We start from the raw sequence: 18,903 nt of genomic DNA, 5'->3' as shown, positions 1-18,903 counted from the left end.
TCCATAGATCTACGCCGATGATCACACTACAATGTTTTAGAATTTAAACATAATTGCTAAATCAATATTCTATTGAATGTCGAACTATATCTCTCCTCTCAACCAATCACCACGGTTTATTGGCCGGTTGCAATCCATATTCCATCCAGTAGGTTACAACATTATGTGGGCCCATTCTCCGTAGAGATAGCCCGGCGCAAATTTCGCCATCTGCACCCTTCAATGTTCTTAAACGGAATGTCCTGGAGAAGCCGGGTCTAAGGTTGCAAAAATATCTTGGGTATGCTAATAATAACAGCAAGGCAGGTAAACGGTAAACTCAATTAGGGCTCAACATAGCAGGTCGCATTATCACTGTCATCAATCGCGTATAACAGAGAAGGTCGTAATCATCGCCGAAGGCTGTCCAGTCTTGCTTGGAGGTCATCATCACTCGTATTGCCTCCCCCTCCAATGGCCTGTGCAACTCGAGTTTCATTCACTGGTGCTTTCTGTATGTGGTCGGGTGTTTCACCAAGCTGTAGATGGAATATGTTAGTCCGCAGGGTCTGACTTCCGATGTTTGGGGGCCGGGGAACAAACCGCCTGGTTCAGATCGACACCAATCTCGTCCAAAACCTCCTTCAAGATATCTTCTCCTTCCTCTTCTTCACCTTCCATTCCTGTGGCCTCGTCGATCGCATCATCCATCATCTCTTGCCGTTGGTCCATAACGTCATTTTCTCGTTCAAATTCCATCGCGATCCGTTGCAGTGCCGGGAGATTCATCTGTCTATTCATACTACCCAGAAGCATTGTAGCTCCTTTCATCGACTGCATCATCTGCTCATTGCTTCGGACAGTCTTGGAAGCAGCAATAGTCAGCGTATTGCGGTACTAAGAGGGGTAGCGGAGGAGAGCGTGCGCCTACCTGGATGCGTAGAGAAATAGCCTGTAATTGCGTGCGCATTTGATAGAACTTCTGAATGTATCTGTTCCTCGCCATACAATCAGTCAATGCTGCCATCAGTAAGCAATCAAGAGAAACCGACCTCCGTGTCCGGACCAGGTCCTTCGCCTGGATCTTGCAGGCTCCAACTTGCCCATTCTTGGCACTCTTCTTGATGTCTTGTACCAGCTTCTTCTCCTGGTTTTCTAGTTTCACTCGCTCTCGGTCAAGCTCCCGCTGTGTTCGGTCCAAGGCACGCTGGTGTTTGCGCAGGCGCTCCGCGGGGGTCATGCGCTTTCCGAAAGCCCACTCGACGATCTGAGAGGCCTCTTGTGAGTAAAGGAGCCATGTTCAATGATCTAATATGCGCCTACATTCATGATTGCGGGTAATAGTGGGCGGTCAGTTTGAGGTGAGAAGTAAATCCAAGTATAATGTAGGAGCCTGAGTAGAAATAGTGACATCAATCAGGGTATGGTAATATTACGAGCGCATTACTATAATACCGGGTCACATGGACGCTAATCCCCTTTCGGCCCGACGTCATCTTAGAAACCTTCCAAGAAATTGATCATCTCATAATCAAACAACCAAAAACATAACTTTCCTTGGATGGATGTCGCCCCCACGTTGAGCTCTTTCATCCGTCATGAGTCAGGAATATCACCCCGGTGAAGGCTCGTCTTCTGGAGCTGGCCCGTCCAGGTTCTCAGGCGAGGAAGAATTTCCCGAGAAGAATCCTTTTTTCCGTCCCCCGCCGACTTATATGACTGTGGGCAGCGGTTCGACTTCGGACAGCGCCACGGCCTTGATGACTTCGCTAAACCAAGATTCTGGCTATGGAGGCAGCATCGCCGATACAGAGGAGGATGCAAGCTCTGCTTGGCGCGCAGGTTTGATGGAGGATAGGCCGACTCCGGTGCATACTCCAACGCGCCCTGGAGAATGGAATCCCACAGGTAGGTGACTCGAGGTCATGCAGTGGTGTGTCATAGAAGGAACAAAATTGAGCTAATCTATCTTGGGATACAGCTGAGCATGAGAAGCAAGTGGTTGCCAGTCATGTCTCTCAACTTCTCTAGTATGTCTCGCCTCCCCGCAAACAACCACTTCAAGGAAGTGCAATACTTACAGTATTTCCAGCAACTCAAATCGAACCAAGCTTGCTCGCGCGATCTCCCGGACTATCGATACACTGAAGGAGCTCCAGGATATGAATCGCCAATGGCCCGCCCACTACCCCTCCGTGCAGAGCACACCCTCTTCCCCCGTGGACCGACCATCACTGCATCAGACTCAGTCCGAATTCGGTGGCAATGACAGCAGACCCGGTACCCCGCCCCGACCAGATCTGAGGCGCGCAGCCACTTTTGCAGCTAGCGACGAACTGGCAGAATCCAGTGCTGCGGCTCAACGCCGCGTCCCGACAGAGCCTAGATTGATGACACCGCAGATTGCGCAAGAGTTCTCTATTCTTAAATTGGATCTAAAGCTTGGCGCTCTTTCGCAAGCAGAGCTAGTGCATTCGTTGGAAAAGGCATCGATTGCCTCCCTGTTGGATGGAAAAATCAGCCAAAGCATGAAGCATCTCCTCTCGCTGCGAGACAGAATTGAGGATACCTCAAGCAAGGTCCTGATTACAGGAGACTTGAACGCGGGCAAATCGACATTCTGCAATGCTCTCCTGCGCCGAAAGGTGTTGCCAGAGGACCAGCAGCCTTGCACCAGCATCTTCTGTGAGGTTCTCGATGCACGCGAAAATGGCAGCATTGAAGAAGTCCACGCTGTTCACAAAGATACGTCATACAACCGCAACGACGAAAGCACCTTTGATGTCTATTCTCTTACAGAACTCGAAAACATCGTCATCGACAACACGAAGTACATGCAGTGCAAGGTCTACGTGAAGGATGTACGGTCTATTGACGAATCACTACTCAACAACGGCGTGGTTGACATCGCTTTGATCGATGCACCTGGCTTGAACTCGGATTCATTGAAAACCACGGCCGTCTTTGCTCGGCAGGAGGAGATCGACGTCGTCGTTTTTGTAGTTTCCGCCGCAAATCACTTCACATTGTCTGCAAAAGAGTTCATCTTGAATGCTGCTCATGAGAAAGCGTATATTTTCATGGTAGTCAACGGATTTGATCAAATCCGCGACAAGCAGCGCTGCGAGCGCATGATCTTGGATCAGATCGGCAAACTCAGCCCTCGCACATACAAGGAGGCCTCTGAACTGGTTCATTTCGTTTCAAGCAATGCTATACCTGTTGCACCTGCTATCTCGCAGTCTGGCTCTGGTGGTGGTGACGGCGGTGGCTCTGATCCTCATGATGACGACGATGATAAGGACTCCAAGGATAAGGGCAAGGGCAAAGAACGGGAGAAACTCCAAGACTTCGAGAACCTTGAAGGGGCCTTGCGACGTTTCGTCCTTGAAAAGCGCTCGCGGTCCAAGCTTGCGCCTGCCAGAACTTATCTTCTCAATCTCTTAGCTGATCTTTGCTCCCTTGCCACAGTCAATCGCGATGTTGCACAATCGGAGCTCAAGCGAGTGACCGATGAATTGGCGGAACTTGTACCGGCATTCGAGAACGGCAAGAAAAAGAAGGGAGAGGTTGCAGAAGGCGTCAATAAAGCTATTGACAATTCATGCGATGACGTCTATAATCACACTCGCTCGACATTGACTAACACAATCACGCGTGTTTCCGATGCAGACCTTGGTGTTGAATACCATGGTCTCTTTTCGGCGTTCCAGTACGCCGAGGAACTGAAGCTGGCCATGCTGGATCAGATCGCTTCATCTGTCAACGACTGCGAGGACTACGCCCGGGAAAAGACAGTTCAAGGAGTCGGTTTCATCCAAAATATCGGTCTTCTACACATTGGTGAAGACAAATTCACTCCCCTCAACTTCCGCGCGGATGCAATGTTCCGCCGTGGTCGTCGCCACACATTTGGCCGACAAGTCGACACTGAGATTGAGCTGTGGGATTTCTTCGATGTTGCTGGTCTCTGGGAGCGCCAAGAGAAGGTGGCAGGAACAGGCGTTGCAATGACTGCGGTCACTGTACTTGGTGGTAGGGCATTAGGCGGATTCAGTTGGGTGGATAGTGCATTGAGTGCTGTCAAGGTCATTGGCCCGAACAACATGCGCCGGCTGCTCCTGCCTAGTATCCTGGCTGCTGGTGAGTTTTGCCCATTCGTTTTCACAAAGAATAACAATATACTAACTTCATACAAGCTGTTCTGACCACAGCTTATGTACTCAGCTCCATCCCGTCCACCCTTCCCCCACGCCTGTCGCGGAAGATCGCCGCCACTCTTGCTGAGATGGACTATGTCCACTTAAATGCCAATCGAATCTCGACTGAGGTTCGCCGCATGCTGCGCATGCCTGCCGGAAATCTTCAAACTTGCCTATCTCAGGATATTGAGGATCTCGGCAGACGCAAGCAAGAGGTTACCAAAATCAAGCAGGAGAGCGATGTCGCTACCAAGTATTTCTCTAACCTGTTCCGGGACAGCAGCGAGAACCGCCGTTCTATCGAAAATCTGGATCTTGATGCTCCCTTGCCTGGCGGAATGGCCGCGGCAATGCAAACATAAGCCTAGGTCCACCTTTGTACAACCACTCATGATTTCTACGATGTTTCTTTTTGACTCCTTTTCGTTTACCTCCGAACTTGTACAGTTTACATCTTTTTCTTGCCCATTCTCCATATTTTACTTAACTCTTTCTATGGTGTTCTTCCACGTCGACTTCACAATTATTTCTGCCGAAGGTTGCCCCGTTGGCTTCTGTATTCCATGGCGTGATGGTGTCCATCAGAGGGGGTCTAATCCTTACCAAGATTCCCCTTGAATTAAGATTGCATTTAGTTCATCAATATATCTCTTGCTAGTGGCCTCCAGATCAAGGGGTTTCCCTTCGTCTTTCTTTTTGTCCTTAAAATGTCTAGTATCAAAATGCAGCTTCAATTCGGCCTTTCAAGACAAACTCGTCACTATCAGTCTGGTTTTCGGCCTGAATCCGTTCTAGTTTGCTTGGTATTTAACCAAATTGTACAAAAATATACGGACGTGTATGCGGCCTTGTGATGACTTTTTAGTGGGATTTTCAGAGGTTGGTCTCAGATATGCAAATGTCTCCCCCCTGGCAGTTTTATAAGTGGACAGCAGAAAGAAAGTGGTAAGAAGCTCAATGCGTGAAAGCGACTTTTCCATGTATAACCTGGGACTATCGTTGACAACATTTAGATATCGCTCTTTCAAAACAACAGATAGACAAAAGAGGACGCCATTCGCAATGCAATGCCATGCCTTCGCCGACGAAGGAGAAAACCAAAAACCCAAGACTTCCATCCCATGTGCAATAATCATTCATCATCTGCTTTAACAGGCTGTTTCCTCGTCCTCCGCCCAGACCCCCACCCAATATCCTCTAGTTCCCGGACTTCACCAACAAGCAAGCCCGAGGTATCGGCCTTCATTGTCTTTCCAGACAACTTCCCAGCCTCCCTCAAGAATTCGGCCCTCATGGCAGCCGCATCGGGATCTTCATAGTCCAGCTGCGTCATCTGCGGTGCCTGATTTTCCTCATCTTCGTCCTCATTATAAGCTGAGAGTTTGTCATTCAGGAAATCAAATTTCCCGCCGCTGAGCATGGATGACAGACTCTGTTCGACACGGCTGTGGCTGCGGGATATGGAGTTGTCTCTAGTCGGTTGGGCGCTTTCCAAGGCGCTGCCGAGGCCGTCGTCATTGAGTGTGTCGATCGAGCTAGCGCGTGAGACGGGACGCGGGCCTTCTAGCATTCGGGCTGAAGAGTGGGATGGGGCGCGGCCGAGGAGGGGCTTGCGCTTTCGTCGGGGTGGATTTCCGTCATCATTAGCCGCAGTGCTCTCGGGCTGCTGTCGTGACTTGGCAGCCCGGGCTTGCTGTAAAAGCCCGCTCAGAGCGGTATCTAGTGCGGATGGGGCAGTCGGTGGTGCTGAGTCGGTACTTGGCGTGAGCTGTTTGTTATTCGGTTCCTCTGGGGCTTGTTTATCTGGTATCCTGGCCGGGGTTGGAGATCGTGACTCTGGAACAGAGGGTTTTGGTGCATCGGCCTCAAAGCCGTCGCCGACGATGGGGATTGTTCGAGTTACAGCACTCTTCCCTAAATTTCGCTTCTCCGTCCTACTACCATTCGTGGCCTCGGTAGAGATGTTGTACGGAGAATCCACTCGCCGTTCATCGAGATTTCTCTCGGGCTGCTTTCGCTTAGCAGACAAAGATCCGAGTTTCTCTGTGCTGCTAGTATTTTGGGGTAGTTGTCGTCGGACAATGTATGGCTCAAATGACTTCTTTTGACCAGTTTGAATAGATATCCAGAGCCAGTCAGCAGACACTGCTGGAACTCCCCACTCGGCAGTATGCCGCAGTTTGTCGACGCTGGCTGTTTTGGGATCATTGCAAATCAAGACGGATGCTTTCCGCGTCAGGAAATCTCCATAAGTAGCACCCATCAACTCTACCAGTTTGCGTAGGTGTAAAAGATCGATACGTCCAAAGCCAGTGGAACAAATCCGCAATTCCGGAAATCCTGATTTTATTAGAGCAAATTTGAATCATATCCCTGATGGGATCTCACCTGGTATAGGGAACTTGGGAAACGGAGTGCTCGCCACATGAGACTCGGGTGGAACAAAAGCTCGAGCATCAATGCACCTTTCCAGCCACATCTCTGTCACGACCTCGCACTCAAATGCCATTTCATCCGTTGACGGAATCGCTGACCTGGGAGTCTGATATGGGACCATGATGAACAACCCATGTCCTGTTTTGGGGATAGTAGGGCTAGAGAACTCATTCAGTGAATCCATCAACTGAGCTCCGTTATAAGTGAGATGTTCACGCAGAACTTTCGTCTAGAATATGCATTAGTCTCAAGCAAATGCAGGCAATAGCATGAACACGAACCTGCTTGGAAGAAAATCCACTGATGAAGAAATACGTCGCATGTAGAAATCCATTGTCTTTTGGTGGAACAATTGGTAGCGGAAGACGAGACTGGATGCTTTCCGAAAATGTAGTCTCGCTGGCGAATGACTGATATGCCTGTATAACAGGCTTCGAGCCTTCAGGTGGTCCCTGTCCTTGTGGGTTCTTTGGGGGTCCAGCCGTCTCGTTATTTTCGAATCCTGTTCCGACGATATCTCCCCAAATGCTTTCGTTTTGATCTACCAGCTTGGTACTTGCAATCCTGCGTAATTTTCGAGGTCTCGGATTCAAAGAGTTCTCTTTGGTAGTGCCGTCCCTTCGAGAGGGCTCCCTCTCTGTTGGTGAGGATCGATTCCATGCGCCGACACCTTGTTCTGCGGGTGGTACTAGCGGATGGTATCTCTCCTCGTCCAGGATCATTCCACGCTCGATGCTGTCCGTAAACCATTGTACCGAAACGACTGTGATCTTCCATTGTGTCGCGAATCTGTATTTGTCACTGTCCGAGTTACGCGCAATAAGATGTGTCACGGTTTTGGTCAGGTCTTTCCGATATTCGGCCCCGTTCTCCTCTGTTGTCTTCTGCATGTAGGCTCGGAAAGTAACTGCGGCGCATTTGTTAGCATGGCTCCATGCTCAATCGCGGAAACCAGCTAACTCACGGTCCGAGAACCCAGTAAGACAGATTTTAAGGCCATGCAATGCTGCCAATCTGAACTGTTTCTCAAGTGCCTCCATGTCTATGTCCTCTCCCTGCGTCCATGAGTGTCGTACGGCCTCGATCCATTCCGGTTTCATTGCCACCACGTCATTCCGTTCCCTTGCAACAAATTTGTACTTGTCGCTGTTCGTGTCGCCCACAAGCAAATGGGTTACGTCCGAGGTAAGGTGGATACTGTGCATCGCGCCCATTTGCTCCGCCATTTGAGTCAATGGAGTCTGTGCAATGGGAAGCAAGTCAGTCTGTGCTTGGAACTTCACAAATCGCTAGATCTCTGGCACATACTCTCTTCTCAATTTGCACATTAGTGAAGCAAATGACTACACCCGTCAGAGGGTAGTCTTTGTCTATGACATGGATGGTTAGCAAGTCAAGCTCGAATTCGTAAAAAAAAGGATGTTCCACGTACTCGAAACAGCCATCCCTGCCATTCCTCATGGTCGCAGAGTGTAAGCCGCTTCTGTATTGAGTGATTGGCAAGATACTCTCGTAACTGGTGGTTGGTAATATCTGGATTGCGCATTCTCGTCCCGCGTGTTTTGCGGTAATTGGTGATCACGTGATATATTATTCCCTCACATATTCTTGACTATACTTAAATTTAGGTACGCAAATTGCAATTAACTACTGTTATAATCCAATCTCTTGTGTATAATTGCATGCAAAATATCATAGCTCGTATCTCGGCGTTGTTTTGGGTCAATGTGTTGGGAACATTGAATCATTAACCCGAACTATATATTTTAGACAACTCATCATAATATGGTGAGTAATTTCCCACAAAAGCCTACTTCTTTAACTTTTTGCATAACATATGATGTATTAAATCCCAAGAAAACCCCATATCACCGTAAAACGTACGAAAGGTACATGTCTAATGAGTTGAATCCATATTCAATGTTTGGACCTAGACCTCGGTGGACCTGCTATCCTTACCAGTGGCCAATCACGTGTAGGTAATCGCGTCTGTACGCGTTGTGGAAAATCAATCTGCGTCCCGATCGGAATTGTCTGGCGCGACCTCATTGTCTTGGTTTGCATTCTGCATTTTCTTTTATGCATGTTGCCAGATCCAGGGCGCGGGGCATACACATAATTCGATCGCTCTCTTTGAATTGCCCAAAGAGACTACCGAGTTCGTTTGCGTATTCATCCTCATCTCGACCCGCCGGAGCCCCCGAGAAAATGTTCAAGAAAGCTCTCCAAGACCACCCAGGCAGTGGCATAAAACCTCTTCACCAGACTGACTTATTTCGTGCCAATGCAACGGCCCCGAAGCCACAGCCACAATTACAATCCGGTGGTGTCAAACGAAAAATCGAGGTCGCCGAGTCCTCGTTGGGGTCTCTTCATAACGCGGTTTATTTCGACGAAAATGATTTCGATGATGATCTGGACCTTGATGAGCCACAACAATTGATTGCGCCGAGCGTGGCTGGCTCCACTATCTCCAAGACGGTCACATATCCAAGCCTCGACACTTCCTCAAGAATCGGCCAGTCTGTTTATGTCAACGAAAACCTAGCAGACGTCAATTACCCCGATCTTCCGTCCATATCCCAAGAAACAGTAGCCCCTCCCAGCAGCATGCAGTTACCATGGTCGTCATCGCCCCCCGCCCATTTCCAACCGCCTGCGAGGAAACCTCGTACTCTTCCGTGGACTAAAGAAGAAGAGGAACCCCGCGAAGACAAGAAAGAGAGCTTTGTGACCCGTAAACGTTCAAAGCCCGCAGAACCATGGAACAAGTCTGAGAGTACCATCAAAGCGGAACAGAAAGAGTTGCGACAGGAATACAAGAAGACCCAAAAAAGCGACGGGAAACCGAAACAACCAAATTCGAAGATTGCCACTGTTTTTCTGAGTGACGAGCAAAGAGCTGTTCTTGATGCTGTTGTCGACCGTGGAAAGAGCATGTTCTTCACTGGCTCTGCAGGAACGGGAAAATCAGTACTCATGAGGGAAATTATTGCGAAGCTGCGCAACAAATATCGCAAAGAACCCGATCGAATTGCAGTCACAGCATCAACAGGTCTTGCGGCCTGCAACATCGGGGGTGTGACTCTCCATAGTTTTGCTGGGATTGGGCTAGGCAAAGAGCCAGTGCCCGAACTAGTGAAAAAGGTAGGGTGTTCTCTACTTACCTAAGGTTTGCTGATGCTAACAACCTTTAGATTAAGAAAAACCAGAAAGCTCGGAATCGCTGGCTGCGTACCAAGGTCCTTGTCGTTGATGAAGTCTCCATGGTAGATGGGGATCTATTTGATAAACTCGAAGAGATTGCTCGACGAATTCGCAACAATGGTCGTCCGTTTGGAGGAATCCAGCTTGTTGTAACAGGCGACTTTTTCCAACTACCTCCTGTTCCAGACGGAAGCAACCGGGAGGCAAAATTTGCATTTGCAGCTGCTTCCTGGACAACTTGTATCCAACATACCATTCTTTTAACCAACATCTTCCGTCAACGAGATCCGGAGTTTGCTAATATGCTGAACGAAATGCGACTGGGAAAAATCACCCCTAGCACGATTGAGGCTTTCAGACGGCTCTCTCGGCCCCTTGATGTTAAAGACCAGATCGAAGCAACGGAGCTGTATGTCTTATCATATAATTATACTGTGCTAAAGCTGACCTTTGATAGGTTCCCAACGCGCGCTGAAGTGGATGGCGCCAACTCTGCACGGATGGGGAGACTTTCTGGCGAGGTAATGAGGTTCAACGCAATCGATTCTGGGACAATCCAGGACCCGCAGCATCGCGACAGACTGTTGTCAAACTGCATGGCCCCTCCTATGATTCAGTTGAAGAAGGGTGCTCAAGTGATGCTCATTAAAAACATGGAGGATTCGCTTGTCAATGGCTCTATTGGAAAAGTAGTAGCCTTCATGAGCGAAGATTACTTTGACTCCTATAAGGAGAATGACAAGAATTTTGCCGATGATGCGACTGCAAGCGATGATGAGCGGGCTCATCGGGCTCGGAAAAGGCTCAAACCTATGGGTTATAAGGAGGGCCCCGCATCAATGGCTCGGAAATGGCCGCTAGTATCTTTCCTTCAGCCTGATGGGTCAGAACGTCACTTATTGTGTCAACCGGAGACGTGGAAGATTGAGCTTCCCAACGGAGAAGTGCAAGCCCAGCGTCAACAAGTTCCGTTGATATTGGCGTGGGCTCTGTCCATCCACAAGGCCCAGGGCCAGACTCTTCAACGTGTGAAAGTTGATCTGGGTCGGGTGTTTGAAAAGGGCCAGGCTTATGTTGCACTGAGTCGAGCGGTGTCACAGGAGGGATTGCAGGTCACTCGATTCGAGCCTCGCAAGGTGATGGTACATCCGAAAGTGGTGGAATTCTATTCCAACCTCGCCTCAATCACAGAGATCAACAAGTCCAAGACGTCAAATGCTTTGAACCCAGATGATTTCGACGATGAAGACTTTTGATCCATATATAAAATTGCGAGGTTTCTCTTTCTTTTCCCAGGTCAGAAATAAGATAGATATCCAATTACTTATCAAGAACACAATTTTGATCATCAATAATAAATAAACTGCCAAAACTATGTACATACACATGTAGATCCCGAGGTTATTCAGCCTCCAAGGTTGACGTCCTCGGGGTGGACTCTGTCGGGCCGGAATCTGACCCACGCTCCGCGTGGCAGACCCCTCCTGTAGATTGTTCTGGCGGGAACACTAGGGGTTACTGAGGACTACAGGAGACGTCCGATCCTTCAGATCGATGGAAAATGGTCGTCATATCTGATGGAATGATTCACAGGGTAGGGTGGTAATGATTCCTAAAACTACATACATAAACCGGGAAGGTATCCCCTCTCCTGGGTGGGCGGTCAAACCACTGGAGCGGTGACCATACCATCAATCATTTCCTCGGCAGAACGAAATACATGTTGCCACGACATCCTCCCATTCCATCTCGGGCTCAGGCATATCGCCAATCACTTATCGATAAGACAAATCACGTGCCATCCGATTAGCTGTCTCTCAGCTCTTTCTTCCTAACTCCGTAGGGTCATCTCAAGTTTGACGCGCTTTGGAAGCAAGTACAATTGCACGCTTGATGGTTGTTTTGCTGGATTACGAAAGCGCACAATCGTCATGGCTTCTGAATTTATTGGCTACAATGTGCTGGTGACATTGAGAGAGCCACAGGGTGGAAGGCTGGTGGGCCAGGTCGCCAACGTGTTTGGGCAGCGCTTGCTACTCCAGGATGGTGAGCTATGAATGATTCCAATATATATGTCATAATTATTAACTATTCGATATCCAGTCACATTTCTCTGGAATGGTCAACGCCTGCCTCAATATTCTATTGATGCCTCTGCTATCATCGACCTCTCTCTTGAAACCAATACCCAGGCTCCTCCGCAGCATCAGCAACTACCTCAGCATCAGCCGAACCCCCATCTTCAAACCTATCCAGCAATGAATTTACCCCCAGTTCCAACTCAATCTACCCCAACACAGCAACAATTTACGGACCCAGCTATTCTGAGTTTTTCAAAAGCCCCTCTCATATCTAAACCGTTTGTTGAAAATGCTCCGACAGCTGTCCCCGCAAACCAAATCCCTGCAGCAGTCTCAGCCTCTTTGAGTGAGCCATTTAGCAGCCTGGAATTGAGTGCAGATAGTGACAAGATCGGAATCCAAGGGACATCCCACAAAACATTACTCCAAAGCCCGCAGGAATTGTCACCTTCAAAACAAACCCCAAAGCGCAATCGACGTGGCAACCAAGAAAATGTACGGGAAGAGGGAGGATATGTCGCTAAACACGGCGCCGCAGCAAGCACCAACCCAAAGAGCAAAGGCTGGCGCCAAACTGCATTTGTGGAGCCAGCTGCCCCTGCATTCCAAGATTCACCTGAAGCTATGAGCCGGTCTGGAACTAAACTTCGCAAAAAGAAGTCGCGTCGTTATGCCGAGGATCCAAGTGGGTGGGCAACAGAAGATGCTACTGATATCCAGGAGCTGGGCGAATTCGACTTTGCAAGCAACCTGTCCAAATTTGACAAGCGAACTGTATTTGAGCAAATTCGAAACGATGACACTACCGCAGACGAGGAGCGCCTGGTGAGCTTCAACCGAAAAGTCAAACCGGGCACCAACGGCGGAAAGAACTTACACTGGACGGAGAACGTACTCGATAGTCCACTGAACAGCGACACCGGGGATGACATTGAAGGAATTAGTGAAATAAAACTGAGCGGCGAGACACTCTCCGGACGCGAGCGGTCAAGAGCGCCTACACATGCTCAAACTCCCCGCAAAGACAGCGCGATACAGGCCCCGCCAATGGTGCCACAGCTCAGTGCACTTGGCCGCAGTCAGCTTCACGTCAACATTTCTCGTACAACCAGCCCTCGACCAAGCCGATCGTCAGCGTCGCCTATGATCGCTCCCAATGTTTCTGCTGCTGGATCTCTCCGGCTTACAACCACCAACCGCAGCTGTCCCACGGTGAGCCCCTTGCAGACCCTAGAGATCGAGCAAATCTCGGTCGCCGAGTTTGGCTTGGCCGATGAGATCATTACAGAGAATGCAGGTCGAGGAATAGCAGAGGCTGCTGTGGCTCTTCTGTCCAACGATGCTGCTGCACCCACTATGCTTATTCTTACTGGCAACCATCGTACTGGGGCAAGGGCTATTGCTGCTGCTCGCCATCTGCGTAACCGTGGCCACCGGGTTACAGTCTGTTTGCTTGGGCTTGAACATGAAGCTGAATTGCTGGAGAACTGCCGCAAACAGCTTGATATTTTCCGCAAGGTTGGGGGACGCGTGCTCAAGTGGGAAGAACTATCCGCGCGTTTGGCCACCTCAGACCTGGGCCCCGACTTGATTATTGACGCATTGTTTGGCATGCATCTGTCCTTTGACGACCTTCGAACCGACGACCAAGGTGTGGCTTTCGAGATGATTTCGTGGATGAACCGCAGCAACGTTGATGTGTTGTCAGTAGATGTCCCGTCCGGACTTAATGCTTCTACTGGTACGTACTTGCACAAACCACTTCGAATTGGCATGTCTAACACAACAGAATTTACAGGCGAGGTTACTCTGGTCGAAGGTGGCCGGCTTTGTGTCAATGCTACATCTGTGGTGTGTCTCGGGGCGCCTAAGACTGGTGTGCTGAATGCTCTTCTTTCTGGCGAAAGACTGTCCTGGAATTTGGCAGTTGCCGACATCGGAATCCCTCAGATCGTCTGGAGAAAGTATGGTACCCGTCGTCGCCATGGAATCGATTTTGGGAACAAATGGGTTGTGCCATTGAAGTACCAACCCTTGATTTCCTAAACACAACAACCCCTTATAATCATATGAATTACCACGATCTATATTGTCATCGGAGGCGTTTCCAATTTGCGTGATGATACAGACGGAGCTGGTAGCTCCGTCCACGGCGTTTGTTTTAATGATGCATGGGCTTCCAATGGGAAGAATAGCACTTGTACATGTAGATTATCCACTGGCCTTGTTCTGATCTTAGGATCTGGACAAGATGATCCAAAAAATCAAAATGTCGAAGTCAGATAACAAAAATGAAATTTTAAGCTCACTTATTTCACTTGTAGAACTTGGTGATATACTTACAGATTGATTCAAATACCTGAACCCTGTTTTTAGACCACTTTCTGCTCTATAAAATGAAACTGTTCTTACTAGCATGTGCATAAATCTCCATATTCGTGCAAAAGCCTTGTATATACTTCTCAGGCGTTAACAGGGTAGTGTCCTTAGAAGCCGGTAAGTGTAACTACTAGAATATCATGGAGCTTCATTATAGGCATATGAAACTCTACCACTCGTACGCAAGTACTATGCGATGCCAGTATTATCCACCTGGTAAATCTACCTGCATATTAGTGAGACCTTTGTCTCCATGGGCTATGCAGACTAATGGTAGTAGATTTAGCATCTGCGTTTAGCCCCGTTGATCTTTTTGCTAACCTATAATGGTTCATCAAGACCAACCTATATTCTCTACTATATTTCAATCATGATGATTTTAGTCAGTGTTGTCAAAGACTAGATTTGATTTTATATACTTCTGGCAATATCATTAGTCCGGTACTAATCTCAAAGCGGTAAGCGTGCCGTCATTTGATCTCCGCTGCGCGAAAGTTGCTAGAGCAGCTTGATCTTCAATTATGGGAAAAGGTATGTCTTGCGTGAGAGGCTTCTTGGCTTGATCAGATTCACACTAACATCATTGACTATAGGAACCGATAAGCTTTACGTATGCGACACCCTCGTTTTCTACATTCCACTCTCCTATCGCATCTTGAATACCCGCTGATAATCGTATTTTCTTTAGATCACACACTCCGAGTGGGCATCGGAAGATGCTTTCTCGGCCAGTGCTGGCGCTGGAGTTTCCAAAGCCAAGAAGGGAGGTCCCCACGCCGCGTTCAAGCGCTTGCCGTTCAATTTCTGTTCACTCTCCCTCCAACCATTTTCACATCCGGTTTGCACGCCCACCGGAACGCTCTTTGATCTCACGAATATTTTGCCATGGATCAAGAAGCATGGGACCAATCCCGTTGACGGGACCCCATTAAAGACCTCAGACTTGATTAAGTTGACTATCGCAAAGAACGAGGATGGCGACTACGTCGACCCGGTGACCTATAAGATTCTGACAGATAATACACACATCGTCGCGTTACGGAATACAGGAAATGTTTTTTCCTGGGATACGGTGGAGCGACTCAACATCAAGGGAAAATTATGGCGCGACTTGGTCACGGATGAGGAATTCAGCCGAAAAGATATTATCACCTTGCAGGACCCGCAGAACATCGAGTCGCGCAACCTCAGCTCGTTCAACTACATCAAGGAGGGGGAGGCGGGTATCGTGGATGGCCAAGAAACCTCTGGAAGCGTTAACACCAGTGCGCTCGGCAGCGCGGCGAAGATCCTGAAAGCGAAAGAGGCGGTTGCCAAGGCACGGTCAGAACGGGCTCAGCAGGCTGGTTTTGCTGCGGCGGGCTCGAAAGTAGTTTCGAAGCCTGGAGCTGCGACTGTGGCTTCTAAGGGACAACCAGGAAAGCCAACACCCTACAACGCTGCACGATTCACTACGGGCAAGGCGGCTGCCTCCTTCACAAGCACAGGGTTGACACCGCACACGTCTGCCGAGCTAGCGGTACTATCGGAGGAGGAATACATGCTCAAGCGGGGTCGCGTCAAGGCGAAGGCTTACGCGCGCATTGTGACCACCGCCGGGCATCTTAATCTGGAGTTGTATCCCGAACATGCGCCCAAAGCCGTGTGGAATTTCCTTCAGTTGGCCAAGAAGGGCTATTACACAGATGTACCATTCCACCGCAATATCAAGGGCTTCATGCTTCAGGGTGGTGACCCAACTGGTACTGGACGAGGCGGCGAGAGTATTTGGGGCAAATACTTTGCAGATGAATTCGACGGGCCTCTGAAGCACGATTCCCGAGGCACGCTGAGCATGGCCAACAAGGGCAAAAACACAAATAGTAGTCAATTGTGAGTGACCACTTGCGATTTCCCTGGATCAATGAGCGCTAACATGTGCTTTCAGCTTTATCGCTTATCGAGCCCTGCCCCATCTCAATCTCAAGCACACTGTCTTCGGCCGTCTCATCGACGACCCAACTCCTTCATCCACTACTTTGAATAAGCTAGAGGTCCACCCGGTGGAAGCAAATACGAACCGCCCTACTCCCGATATTCTCATCAAGGAAATCAAGGTCTTTGTTGATCCGTTCGAGGACTTCCTCGCCCAGAAGCGCGCTGAAGAAGCGCGGGCCACAGGCGTCACGGGTCCTTCTGCGGAGGAGGAAGATGAGACTGCTCGCCGTGTGGACGATGACAGTGTCACCTGGACCGGGAAGCGAGTCCGCGGTGCTGATGCGGACTCGAATGATGCCGGTGCCTCAGGTGTTGGAAAGTATTTGAAGGCAGCACTGGCAGACCGAGATGGACAGGAAGAAGATGAGATCGTGGAGGTTTTGGACGATGAGCCTGCGCCTGAGCCCGCGCGTAAAAAGGTCAAGGGGACTGGAGGCTTTGGAAACTTTAGTTCATGGTAATTCCAAAGCTTGTTTCTTCTCCTTCCATTTGTAATTTAATACACTTATGCTTGATCACATCCTGCAATGTTGAATTACAGACACTGGATCCATGTTAGGCCGCGCTCAATGGCACATGGCGAAGGTGACTTTGCATATCACTGTATGACCTGAACATGTATAATGTGAGAAATAGGTCGGCCACATTACATACGTTGCTGTGTTTTTGTCTTCAATGGATCATCGAAGGTAGATGTCAATAAATCTTTCTTCTAAATGGGCATTGGAATTTCTATCAAAATCACATTTGTGAAGGAGCCCACATGCGCCTAACATCTTGACTGGTACAATTATTAAGCCGTTGAATTCAAGATCTTGGATTGTCACTTTGGTTTAAATTGTGCTTTTATAATTTCCACTCTCTAGAATTAAACAGCTAACCTTGAAGAAGCATTCTATGGTCATTTATTACATTTCAATGTATACCTATGCAACTATACAGGGAGGATAATGTCTGCGTAGGACTTACCCGGGCTGCTGCTTATATGAGGCCCTCCGGCTCCGACTTGATGATCAGGTTAGTGCATGTGTAGTAGACTTCTTATAGTAATGGCAAGATGGTGATTTACTTGAATATTTGAAGAGAATGGTGAAGATCTAAGCTTTCATCCTATCAGGTTGACAATATTGATGAACATTTACGCCCAGAAATCTTAAAAATACAAAAAAGAAGCCCTGAGCCTCGAAGCTCCACTGGTGGCTGTAGTTGTAGTAGTCTCAGAGGCAGACCGAACCGGCGTGGTTGTCATCGCTGCAGTTGGTGTTAAGGTCGTAGATATAACTGCTTTGGTGCTAATTGAGCTGGTGGAAGATGTAATGTCAACGATATCGGTCTTTGTCGAACTTGCGCTGGTGCTAAGGGAGCTTACATCGCTTCCACCATCGCATTGAACGACAGTTTCCCAACCACCGGCAAAGGTCTCCTCCCACCATGATGATTGATTACCAAGAGAGAAGTAGTTGAAGAAATATGCCGAGCCAGGTTGCTCGTGTGCGTTTCGGAAGAACTCGACTGCACACTCGTCGCTACATGGGAAGTCGGTATTGCCCCAATCGTCGCTCTCGGGATAGGTCAAGTAGCAGTAATCAGACCTGCGAAAAGATAAGCATATGGCACTATCATCAAACCACTACAGAACTAACCCGCTCTTGGCACAAGATTGGCCGTATTTGTACTGGAAAACCTCGCCCACGGTGGCCACGGGAGCCTCATAAGTAACCTTATTCCCGTTGTCAATCCCGGCTAGATCGCCATCCTTGTCACATGCAGCCTTGACGTTCTTGACGTACTTGGACAATGAATCACTGCATGTTGTGGTGCACGTAGCCTTCAAGTCCGAAGACTGTGGGTCGAAGTCAGGATCCATAGACGCCACGATCTTGAGGAGGGTTTCATCGCAGTTGATACTGGCGCTGTAGGCGTCCTTGCAAGCCTGCGACGTCGTGTCTGCTAAGTCATTGGTTGTATAGGCCCAACTAGGACCGGAAGTATTGAGATTGAAGGTAGCAGTTGCCTGGCCCAAAGCAGCGGACAACGCGAAGAGGCGAAGGATGGAGGCCATGTTGAGAATTGGAAAGGGTAAGAACGGTCGAAGTAAATTCTTCCCCAGTAAGAGATGAGAGATGAAGGGGTGTCTTTAACAGAAAAAAGCAAACGGGGCCTATAAATATGCATACATATGCAGACTTACAACCGTTCAAGGGGGATAAATATAAGCGAGCTTTTAGTTCCTATAGTATGGCCCCCGAAGTTTTTTCAGGGGCCTGAAAACTTAAGCCTTTAAGACCCACTCAAAAATCCGGGGGCCATAGATGCCAAGGTATCATGGAAGCGATTTGGTTAAATACCTAAAGCCCCGACAAATATCACATTTAGGGATGTAACGACTGAGTAGTGGCCTGAAGGCTGTTTGCCCTAACTAGATCTTTACTAGTTATTTACCCGGTCCCTGAAATATCACACTTCTATCGGGGCTTTCGGGATCAATTGACTCTTCATCCATTGTCATGGGCATCAAAGGGCGTGTTTGAGGTTCATATAATGTGGGTTGGTTGGAATTACTCTCTAAGCCTGCTGTGAGGCTATACATGGCGTCTGGTTTGTTAGGTTGAGAAACAGAGGGGATGAGGGCACAAGCTTAC

The 18,903-nt window shown here is 48.8% G+C and overlaps 7 protein-coding genes across 7 annotated transcripts; 4 read left to right on the top strand and 3 right to left on the bottom strand.

Moving 5' to 3' along the window:
• Positions 1-389: 389 nt before the first annotated feature.
• N7447_009754 (ESCRT-III subunit protein DID4) lies at positions 390-1,308 on the bottom strand (the record flags this gene model as incomplete). Its single annotated transcript, XM_057234016.1, has 5 exons — positions 390-518; positions 583-843; positions 911-971; positions 1,032-1,246; positions 1,303-1,308. 5 exons carry the CDS (start codon positions 1,306-1,308, stop codon positions 390-392), a joined length of 672 nt encoding a protein of 223 aa, XP_057081300.1.
• Positions 1,309-1,577: 269 nt separating this feature from the next.
• On the top strand, positions 1,578-4,543 carry N7447_009753 (mitofusin; the record flags this gene model as incomplete). The annotated part of the gene is made up of 4 exons (XM_057234015.1): positions 1,578-1,887; positions 1,961-2,009; positions 2,072-4,122; positions 4,179-4,543. The coding sequence occupies 4 exons, from the start codon at positions 1,578-1,580 to the stop codon at positions 4,541-4,543; spliced, it is 2,775 nt and encodes a 924-aa protein (XP_057081299.1).
• A 770-nt stretch (positions 4,544-5,313) lies between these two features.
• N7447_009752 (uncharacterized protein) lies at positions 5,314-8,071 on the bottom strand (the record flags this gene model as incomplete). The annotated part of the gene is made up of 6 exons (XM_057234014.1): positions 5,314-6,521; positions 6,570-6,846; positions 6,899-7,524; positions 7,582-7,858; positions 7,926-7,987; positions 8,050-8,071. 6 exons carry the CDS (start codon positions 8,069-8,071, stop codon positions 5,314-5,316), a joined length of 2,472 nt encoding a protein of 823 aa, XP_057081298.1.
• A 625-nt stretch (positions 8,072-8,696) lies between these two features.
• Positions 8,697-11,080, top strand: N7447_009751 (DEAD/DEAH box helicase; the record flags this gene model as incomplete). The annotated part of the gene is made up of 3 exons (XM_057234013.1): positions 8,697-9,764; positions 9,815-10,233; positions 10,282-11,080. The coding sequence occupies 3 exons, from the start codon at positions 8,697-8,699 to the stop codon at positions 11,078-11,080; spliced, it is 2,286 nt and encodes a 761-aa protein (XP_057081297.1).
• A 675-nt stretch (positions 11,081-11,755) lies between these two features.
• N7447_009750 (mRNA decapping enhancer EDC3) lies at positions 11,756-13,951 on the top strand (the record flags this gene model as incomplete). Its single annotated transcript, XM_057234012.1, has 3 exons — positions 11,756-11,870; positions 11,928-13,646; positions 13,704-13,951. The coding sequence occupies 3 exons, from the start codon at positions 11,756-11,758 to the stop codon at positions 13,949-13,951; spliced, it is 2,082 nt and encodes a 693-aa protein (XP_057081296.1).
• Positions 13,952-14,805: 854 nt separating this feature from the next.
• N7447_009749 (PPIL2 family peptidylprolyl isomerase) lies at positions 14,806-16,722 on the top strand (the record flags this gene model as incomplete). The annotated part of the gene is made up of 4 exons (XM_057234011.1): positions 14,806-14,815; positions 14,878-14,894; positions 14,973-16,156; positions 16,212-16,722. 4 exons carry the CDS (start codon positions 14,806-14,808, stop codon positions 16,720-16,722), a joined length of 1,722 nt encoding a protein of 573 aa, XP_057081295.1.
• A 756-nt stretch (positions 16,723-17,478) lies between these two features.
• N7447_009748 (uncharacterized protein) lies at positions 17,479-18,323 on the bottom strand (the record flags this gene model as incomplete). The annotated part of the gene is made up of 3 exons (XM_057234010.1): positions 17,479-17,553; positions 17,631-17,853; positions 17,905-18,323. 3 exons carry the CDS (start codon positions 18,321-18,323, stop codon positions 17,479-17,481), a joined length of 717 nt encoding a protein of 238 aa, XP_057081294.1.
• Between the last annotated feature and the right edge of the window lie 580 nt (positions 18,324-18,903).

Source organism: Penicillium robsamsonii (genome assembly GCF_028829455.1).
Source record: "Penicillium robsamsonii strain IBT 29466 chromosome Unknown utg000006l_segment0_segment0, whole genome shotgun sequence".
Classification (NCBI taxonomy): Eukaryota; Fungi; Ascomycota; class Eurotiomycetes; order Eurotiales; family Aspergillaceae; genus Penicillium; species Penicillium robsamsonii.
Note: the sequence above shows the minus strand (reverse complement) of the source record. Positions and strands in the feature narration are given on the sequence as shown.